Genomic DNA, 10,332 nt, shown 5'->3' on the forward strand with positions numbered 1-10,332 from the left:
GTTTAATATAATCACAATATATTAAAGCTGAAAGTGACTCTGAATCTCCTAATTTCACAGATGAGACTGAAGTCTATAAATTTAGTTATTTGCCCAAGGTCATACAATTATTCAATGGCAGAAGCAGCTACCCAGGACAAAAGCCAAAAATCTTATCTCTCAAGCCAATGGTATTTTTACTACACCAAAAGCTATGTTTTCGTTAGTAAACTTCTCATGATTCATAGAAATCAGTATATTAGCTTCAAGCCCTAGGAATCAGATCGTTAGTCTGATTCTTTTATTCATTCACTATCTGACTATGGGCAAGTAATTGTAAAATAAAAATGAATCCCACCCTTTGTAGGTCACACAGGAGTATTTCCTGAATTAGAAATTATCATTATAATTTTTTTTTAAGATTTATTTATTCATGAGAGACACACAGAGAGAGAGAGAGAGAGAGAGAGAGAGAGAAAGGCAGAGACACAGGCGAGGGAGAAGCAGGCTCCACGCAGGAAGCGTGACGCAGGACTTGATCCTGGGTCTCCAGGATCACATCCTAGGCTGCAGGCAGCCCTAAACCGCTGAGCCAACCTGGCTGCCCAGAAATTATCATTATAATTTTTATTAAAATTGACATAACATTATCAATATAATCTTGAATAAGTATTAAATTATGTAGAATTAAGATATGCTTCCTAAGTTTTTCTAGAGGCAGATAGTTAGGTACTGGTTGTCAAATACTGCCCCAAATAGTATGAAAAGCTTTGAAAATCAATGCCCTCGGTCCACCTAAAGAACTCATTACCATGTTTAACTCATTTCCAATATTAAATTAATATCACCTTACTCGATGATATCTAGCAAATAAGAGATTTCTCTGATTAACAGCACTGTTAATTTTCCATAGGATATTAAATGACGAATAAAGTGATCCCTAAAATCCCTTCTACTTTAAATATTTCTTATTGTACAGTAAAACACAACTGCCCCCTAAATAAAAATCTTTTAGTCAGTATCTCAATGCTGAATAATATGTGAGGTTTAATTAACAGCAATGTACAAATGCTAGTTTCTTAGTTGTGATAAATGTACCACAGTAATCTGATATCAACAACAGAGGAACTGGGTAAGGAGTATACCCAATCATACTGGGTAGGAGCATGACTCTCTACTATCTTTGCAACATTTCTATAAATGTGAAACAATTCTAAAATTAAAAGTATTAAAAAAAAAAAAAGTAAAGCTCTATGCCCATTTTTAATAGTTCAGAGTATTTTTACCAAACAAGTACTCCAATACTTGTTATTGGGATATAGTGTTAAATATGTTAACTTAATTTAGCACTTTAATGCTCAAGTGCTTCAGCAGCACATACACTAATTTAACACTTCAAAATAATATTTGAGCACTTAAAATTATCTTAGTTTCAGGGTATCTGGGTGGCTCAGTCAGTTAAGTGACGGACTTTTTTTTTTTTAAGATTTTATTTATTTATTCATGAGAGACAGAGAGAGAGAGAGGCAGAGACAGGCAGAGGGAGAAGCAGGCTTCCTGCAGGGAGCTGGGTGGGACTTGATCCCTGGACTCCAGGATCACGCCCTGGGGCGGAAGGCAGGTGCTGAATGGCTGAGCCACCGGGGATCCCCAAGCGACTGACTCTTAATTTCGTCTCAGGTCATGGTCTCAGGTTGTGAGATGAGCCCCATGTCAACTCTGTGGTGGGCCTGGAGCCTGTTTAAGATTATCTCTCCTCCACCCCCACTGTCCCCTACCCCCGCCCAAATTATCTTAAAGTTATCTTGGTCTCAGAAAAATTGGGGTTTCTCAGTATTTTCTACCTGATTTATATTTATATCATCACATTTCTAACCATCCACCCTAAAACCACGAATTTCTAAAGTCCTTGAGCCAGAACTGGGTTTCCAGTGCTTTAGCGTTTTGCGTTTTAAGAAAACACTGGATGGTGGAAGCAGGGGGGTATCAGACACAGGGAACAAATACAAAAGGCTTTTGAGCCATTAGTTCCTCAATCTAATATAATGGGTGAACTTCACAATACTCTAAAATCTTAAAAAGTATCTTGTTTTTATTCTAGAGCAATGAATTACATTTTCTTTTCAGCTTCTCTAAAAATTTCAAACATTTTAATTATAATATACAAGTAATGTCAAAATATTTTCATGTTTTTTATAATCTCTTGTAGTAATAGAAATTTAATATTTAAGTCAAGATATTCCTTCATTCTCCTTATAAATAATTACACCACACTGTGCAACAAATAGGGGAGCCCTATATGACAGAGGTTTATGATGGTTCAGTTAGGTGAATCGCGATCTTGCCAACTCAAGTAAATTCTAGGTGAAAAAAGAAATGTTGATTTTGCTGTTTCTGACAACCTTAAATAAAGAAAAATTGTACGGGGTGCCTGGGTGGTTCAGTTGGTTAAGTATCTGAGTCTTGGGGATCCCTGGGTGGCGCAGCGGTTCGGCGCGTGCCTTTGGCCCAGGGCGCGATCCTGGAGACCCGGGATCGAATCCCACATCGGGCTCCCGGTGCATGGAGCCTGCTTCTCCCTCTGCCTGTGTCTCTGCCTCTCTCTCTCTCTGTGACTATCATAAATAATAATAATAAAAAAAAAAGTATCTGAGTCTTGGTCTCACTCAGGTCTTAATCTCAGGGTGGTGAGTTCAAGCCTTGAATTGGGCTCCAGGCTGGGCATGAAGCCTACTTAAAAAAGGGTGTGGGGGAGGGGAAAGAAAAACTGTAATTGTAGGAATTTAAAATTCACTATTATATTTAACAAAAAAATATACATTCTAAACATTTTTTATATTGTGGAGAATGGAGACTGTCTAGATATGAAAAGAAATCACTAGAGGTACCTGGCTGGCTCAGTCAGTAGAGGTGGAGCATGGGACTCTTGATCTCAAGGTCTTAAGTTCAAGCCCCATGTTGGGTGTGGAGCCTATTTAATAAAAGTAAAAATTAAAAAAAAAAAAAAAAGAAATCACTAAAAGGGCCTTCAGTCTTCCTCATTCAACCTAACTGTAATAAAAAGAGTTCCATGAAAATAATTTTTTACCACAACATGTATTAAGTTTCAGACGTCAGTAACTATAGAAAAAGTAAGGTGGATCTGTATGTTTCATAATCTATAACGTCAATTCCCTTTTCAAAAGGAAGGGGGGAAAAAAAAAGGAAGGAAAAAGGGTGCTTGGATGCCTGTCTGTTCAGTGTCTGCCTTTGGTTCAGGTCATGATGGCGGAGTCCCATGATGGAACCCCACCCTACATCAGGCTCCCTGCTCAGCAGAGAGTCTGCTTCTCTATCTGTTCCTCAGCCCCCTCTCTCCTTCTCAAATAAATAAGACCTTAAAAAAATGGTTTTTTTTAATAAATAAAAGGAAAAATCTTCAATACTTCCTTCTCAACATTAGTTATGCCCTTTAAGGCCACCAGATTCTCATGATTCACATGGAGACTTTGTTAAAAAAAAAAAAAAATTATCAGTACTACCTGGAGACACAGATACCTGTGTGTTTCTAAACAACAGTAACTATGCCAGTACTATCTGAACAAAATTCAAAAGTGTTAAATGGCTCAAAAAAATACATCTATAAAGGGTGTACCTACCTAAAAAACAAACCAATCTAGTCTGAAAAAAAAACTAAGACATGAATTTGCTTGAAGGACCCATAAAAATAATTTAAAATTATTTTTGAAATAGTAATAAGCAGATCCTTGAAAAATGGAGGCTAGCCCAGAAACACAAGAGATATATTTTTTGAGATTTCTTTTTAAGTTTTCATCTTCTTACAGCTAAGTTGGTGATAGTAGGGGTAGTGTACCCACCTAGCATTTTTATTTTATTTAAGACTTATTTATTTGAGAGAGAGCGTGCATATATGTGTACAATAAAAGGGCAGAGGGAGGGATCCCTGGGTGGCGCAGCGGTTTGGCGCCTGCCTTTGGCTCAGGGCGCGATCCTGGAGACCTGGGATCGAGTCCCATGTCGGGCTCCCGGTGCATGGAGCCTGCTTCTCCCTCTGCCTATGTCTCTGCCTCTCTCTCTCTCTCTGTGTGACTATCATAAATAATTTTAAAAAATTAAAAAAAAAAAAAAAAAAGGGCAGAGGGGGAGGGAGAAGATCTCAAGCAACTCCGCACTGAGTGTGGAGCCAGACACAGGGCTGGATCTCACCACCCTGATATCATAACCTAAGCAGAAACCAAGAGTCAAAGCTCAAATGACTGAGCCACCTCAGGTGCTCCCCACCTAGCATTTTTTTTTTATTAAAGATTTTATTTATTCATGAAAGATAGAGAGACACAGGCAGAGGGAAAAGCAGGCTCCGTGCAGGGAGGCCAACGTGGAACTTGATCCCGGGTCTCCAGGATCAGGCCCTGGGCTGAATGTGGTGCTAAATCCCTGAGCCACCTGGGCTGCCCTCCCCACCTAGCATTTTTAAACATTTATGAGCAGGAAAAGATCAAGGATCCGAGGGAATATTACTTCTGGAGCTCCCATCGTCAAGTCACCATTCACAGAGAGATGCACATTTGAAGCTGAGGGCAAGCCCCCAACGGGGACTGAATTAGAACTTGACTCATCTGGAAGAGAAGGAAAATAGGAGATGGAGAGCAGTCCCATCCTGCACCAAATTCCTTTAGCTCCTATAGAATTTCTACTCTAGGGATCCCTGGGTGGCGCAGCGGTTTGGCGCCTGCCTTTGACCCAGGGCGCGATCCTGGAAACCCGGGATCGAATCCCGCGTCGGGCTCCCGGTGCATGGAGCCTGCTTCTCCCTCTGCCTGTGTCTCTGCCTCTCTCTCTCTCTCTCTCTCTCTCTCTGTGTGACTATAATAAATAAATAAATAAATTAAAAAAAAAATTTCTACTCTACTCAATGAAGCTTCCGCCAATGATGTGACTTAATTGAAGGTAACTTTGTAGTAACAGGTAAATCACTATAAAATGTTCCCCTCTCTTTACTTTGGTTAAAACAAACATGAAACTATTCCTTTTTTTTTTTTTTAAAGATGTATTTATTCATGAGAGACACAGAGACAGAGACAGAGAGAGAGACATAGAGAGAGAGAAGCAGGCTCCTCATAGGGAGCCCAATGCAGGACTCAGTCCAGGATCATGCCCTCAACCGCTGAGCCACCCAGGCATCCCTAAAAACTATTCCTTAAAAGTACTTGTTACAGGGCAGCCGCGGTGGCGCAGTGGCTTAGCGCCGCCTGCAGCCCAGGGCGTGATCCTGGAGACCCTGGATCGAGTCCCATGTCAGGATCTCTGTATGATGCCTGCTTGTGTCTCTGCCTCTCTCTCTCTATGAATAGATAAATAAAATCTTTTTTAAAAAAAAAAAAGGTACTTGTTACAGATTTTTGCCAGGTTAAGAGAAAGAAAGGAAGGAGAAAGAAGGTAAAGATGGAGGATAATCAGGTGAGAGAGTAAAAAGCCACAGGTGAATATAAATTGTGACTGAATGTAAACCTGGTCTGAAAAGAGGAATCCTGGTTTCTAATTCCAGTTCTGCCATTAGCTACCTAAACTTATGTAGACAATGAGTTTCTTCAACAAAAAATGAAGTGGCGGTAGGTAGGGGCTGCACTCAAGAACAAGAATACATCCTAGAACAAGATATCCCCAAGAGGATCCCTCATCTGAAGCTTCAGAGTTAAGAATGACAGTTGTACCCATGAACGGAGGGATAAAACCTCTTAAGTTGCCAAGGCAAAGGAAATTTCTGATCATTCTGCCTGGGAATAGAAGATTTCTTCAAAATTACTTGGGGCTCAGTCGGTTAAGCTTCCAACTTTTGATCTTAGCTCAGGTCTTGATCTCAAGGTCATGAGTTCAAGCCCTGAGCTGGGCTCTAGATGGAGCCTATGAACAAAAAACCAAAATTACACTACCTAGAGAATAGTAAAGAGGAAGAGTCCATAAAAATTGCCAATTCAACACAAACTGAGCAAGGTTCTCAATACCAGTGCTAAGTTACTGTAGACTCAGAGATGAAGATCCTGGTCTCTACCTATAAAGTGTTCGGAATCCAGTTAAAGTTTTAGTTAAATGCTAAAAGAAAGATTGTGCCTCTCTGTCCCTTCCCAAGAATGTTATACAAAGCAGCAACTGACAGAGTAGATTGACATTCAGATCTCAATTAAGAAAAATGAGGCTTAGAGAAATTAACTTCCTGGTACCTATTTTCTGACTTCAAATCCAGTGCTCTGATACACATGATCAATGTGGCTGTATGAATGTAGTAATCTAGGCATATTAACTGAAATCCTATTAGTCTAGCCTATTAGACTAAAGAAAAAAATAATTATATCAAAATTTCTCCCTATTAATTTGCCTTGTTACTGTTCATAATTTGCAATCCATGTATGTGCATTTGTCTTCAAACTTAATACCTACTAGCCTGTACTCTACTGTCCAAATCATCTCTATTCACAAGGGTGGCACACAGCAGGCATTCTGGGTACAGTGGTTGAATTAGTGATTTCCAAAGCTGCTTCCACGTCTAAAATTGCCTGATGCCTGACATCAAAACATGACCAATAAACACCCAAAGCTCACAAATGTATAAACTTTGCTCATCTTGCATGCTTTTAAAATATTGCCACTATAAGCTTTAACTACATTTTTTGTGTATTTTTGCAACTATAGACACAAATGCAAATCTCACTACTATATATTTTGTCCTACTAGTAACACAAAATCAGGATTTCCTAATCTTGATGTAAACAACTTTGTAAGTTTTTGTAAATTCACAGAAGCAGGAAAAACAAAGGATAAGACAGAAAAATAAATATCAGTTACAATGAGAAAATTGTGCCTGTGTCTACAAATATGCACACGGATTGCATAATTCTCTAAAACTAGAGCTGCATAACTTGTTTCTTTCATTTCTATCAAGATCCCTAAGAAGGAAACAAAAACACAGAAGATCTCTGAAAGGGAGAGTTTACAAGTTGGGAATACTTTCCTATTTGACTAGAGATTAAAAGAAAAAAGAAAAAAACGTATCAAGACATGACTCCAGGAAAACTGGCATTTCGTTAACGTGCAATAGGATGAGTATTTTGTTCCTATCAAAGCCCTATTCCGAAATCTGCAACATCCAGCACCATAGCTTAATTTCAAGAACAGCAGGTCAAAACTCAAATACAATGGTGTCAGAGATTAAAAAGAAATTGCTGAGGAAAGCGTAGGCCTATTTGGCAGTAGAGAAGACGGATTTTCTAGATAAAGCGCCACAGCAATTTGACTTTAAGGGCTTGGCTCACACTCTAAATTCCAAACTGACTGCATTTTAATAAAGGCCACTGAAACAGTTAAACACTATGAAACACAATCACTTCCAATTTCCACAATTCCCAAGCCACTTGAATGGGTTTAGACTGCACGCAAACAGCCATCTCTGCAAAACGACTTCCTTTCTCTTTCACCACCACACCCGCGCACATACCGCCGCGCCCACCCCCGCTCCCCCAGCCCTCATCCTCACAGGACAGTAAAAACTAAACCGAGAACGGAGCGGGCTGTCTACTTTTCCGGAGGAGGCAAAACTGCAGCTGTGGCAGGACCGGAATACGCGGAAACCAGGTGTGACTAGCAGGTATAGCCTCCGGCCCGCAGGGGGAACAGAAAGCGTCGCTCCCCACAAAGTCGGCAACTTCTCCCACAGGCAACACAATGCAGACCCAGTTCCCCTACCCGCGGTGACAAATCACAGCCGAGTCCTGACGGCGGCGGGAGCCCGCCCGCAGGCCGCCCTCAAGCCGCTCTCCGCCGGACCCCGGCCTCGACCTCCGCCCCGGCCCCGAGCCGGCCCCGAGCCCGCCCCGAGCCCCGGCGCAGCCTGCGCTGTACCTGGCGAAGAAGTCGGCCAAGCCGCCGCTCCGTCGAGCCCGGGCCGAGGTCCCCGCGGCGCCCTGCTCCGCGGCGGGCGCGGGCACCGGCGGACTGGCGGGGGGCAGGTGGTCGCGGCTCACCTCGAACGTGTTCCGAGAGTTCACGCGAACGTCCGAGACGCCGGGGCGAGGCTCAGCGCCGGCGCCCCCGCTAATCCTCTCGGCGGCGGCGGCGGCGGCGGCGGCGGCGGACGGGCCCTCCTCGCAACCCCCGGCGCCGGCTCCCGGCCGCTCCGAGTCCCCGCTGCTCCCGCCGTCGCCGCCCGCGCTGCCCTCCGAGCCGCCGTCCGCGCCCTGGGGCTTGTCGGCGTCCGCCGCCGCCAGGCAGCAGCTCCGCAGCGGGTCCTCCAGCGGCGCGGCCCAGTCGGACGGGCTGCCCGAGCCGTCCGCGCCCTCGTCGCCAGGCCCCTCCGGGCGGAGGCGGCGGTGGCTCGGGTCCCGGCCGCCAGCGCGGGCTCGCCCGCGAGCCTCCTCCAGGTCCCGCGAGTCCTGGCCCGCCAGAAAGCCCGAGTCCCCGTTGGTCATGCCTCTGTGCCGCGGCGCGCGGACGTCCGCCACCGCCGCGCCTCGGCGCTTGGAGCCCGAGTCCCGCGGGCAGGCGTCAGGGCGCGGGGCCGCGGGGGGCGGCGGGGCGCGGGGCTGGCCGGCGGGGAGTGGACAGGAGCACAGCGCCGACTCCAGCTGTCCCCCGCCGGCCGCCGCGAGATAGCGCCGGAGGAGCTGCTGAGGCGGCGTCTCCTCCTCCTCTTCCTCCTCTGCCGGCGGCTCCACAGCGCCGACGCCTCCGCCAAAGCCGCCCGTGGCCCGGATCATCTTTCCGTCCTGGCCCACGGGCTCCAGCGCCGGCACCGGGAGCAACTTAGGGTTTCTTCCCGAGCAGGCTCCGGCATCCTCCGGACCCACCATCTAGGGCCGGGCGAGTGCCACCCGAGGAGGCGACGCCAAGAGTCCCCGGCACAGCCTTGGCCCCGGAGTAACCCTGGGGGCTGGGGCCGCGGCGACGGCCGCCGCAGCGTTCCCAGACCCGCCCCTCCCACCCGGGGCTTCGGGCAGTTGCGGGAGGGCGGGCACGCGCAGGAGCTCGCGCACGCGCAAACGCTGGCCGGGCCCAACCCCGACCTGGAGATTCCGCGAACCATAGAGACGGGAGCTAGAGGGGCCGGCTCCCCAACAGTCCCGCGGCCAATCTGGGCTCCGCCATCCGGACGACGGAGTCTGGTTGGCTCGCTCCGAGCGTGACCGTGCTTACGGACGCGCCGGCTTGCCTCCCTTAGCAAAAAGTCACTCGACGTACTTAATTTATGGGAGTAGAATACAGGATAGTAGATGTAAGTCCTTCCACCTCCAGTTGGTCACCAGTCGACTTTACGCTTTTTCATGCATCTTCTCTACCGCCATTGCCGCAATTTGGGGCTTCATCGTTTCATCCCAACACCCTCCCTTCCCCACGTCTTCTTCCACGATACTACCAAAGGAATCTTTTTTTATCTAGCACCAGGTTTCATCACATCGCGCTTCCTAGAGATTTCTATTATCACTTGAGGGGAAGAGTGGAGTCCGAGAGAGGCTGTGTGATAATGGATTAAAATGGGGTGGTAGCCGTTGAGTGGAAATGAAAGGCATTTAAAGTAGAAATCATAAGACGTGATAACTGGCCAGCTATAAGAAGCGATTGAAGAGGGAGGAACTGGCAATTACTACAAAACTCTTGAGACCGAAACTAATGTGGTTTGAAGAAATAGAGATTTGGATCTGGGCGGAGTGGGGGGTGGGGGGACACTGATTAATAGAAATATATCTAGTAAAGAAAAAGACTGGGAATATTCAGATATAGTTAGTGTTCTAAAACGGAGTAGGGCTTAGATTTGGAGATACGGGTTGAACAGTCATCTGCATATTGCAACAAGGTGAGTCATTAGTGACTTTGCCTGGGAAGAAAGAAAAAAGATGGAGGTGGGGCAGAGGCTCAAAGGTGTCATTATTTCAAGATGGGTAAAGAAGTTGTGTTGCAAAGGATTAAAGAGGAATTAGAAACAAAAATAAAGAGGAATTAGGGGTAGATAACATGAAGGGGGAAATACTGGCCACTCATTCTACAAGTACGTCAATGAAAGAGGACAAAAATAGGATGGGGTAGTAATGAGAGAAAGCAGCATTGCCAAGCCTTTTTATTTTCTTCTTATATATACAAGAGGGAATATAACCTATACATGAGTGACAGTAAAATATGTAAATAAAATGGACATCCATGTGCGCAGCACCCAGTTTAAGAAACATCAAATGTCTTTTATAATGAGCATATTTGAAGGCCTTAAGGAAGGACTAAGTGGCAAGGGCACAGTTAGCAATATATTTATTGTCAAGATCTTTCAGAAGAAATGACTTGAAGGACAGAGGTGGAAAAATTAATATAGGGGGC

At 45.3% G+C, this 10,332-nt stretch overlaps 1 protein-coding gene across 1 annotated transcript in view; it reads right to left on the reverse strand.

Moving 5' to 3' along the window:
* The window catches only part of TBC1D12 (TBC1 domain family member 12), a 96,071-nt gene extending 87,112 nt beyond the window's left edge, over window positions 1-8,959 (reverse strand). Inside the window, exon 1 of the mRNA XM_041745042.1 lies at window positions 7,873-8,959. Coding sequence (XP_041600976.1) covers window positions 7,873-8,819 — 947 coding nt within the window. The 5' untranslated portion in view covers window positions 8,820-8,959. The remainder of the gene's footprint in view (window positions 1-7,872) is intronic.
* Between the last annotated feature and the right edge of the window lie 1,373 nt (window positions 8,960-10,332).

This window comes from Vulpes lagopus, chromosome 2, assembly GCF_018345385.1.
Source record: "Vulpes lagopus strain Blue_001 chromosome 2, ASM1834538v1, whole genome shotgun sequence".
Taxonomy (NCBI): domain Eukaryota; kingdom Metazoa; phylum Chordata; class Mammalia; order Carnivora; family Canidae; genus Vulpes; species Vulpes lagopus.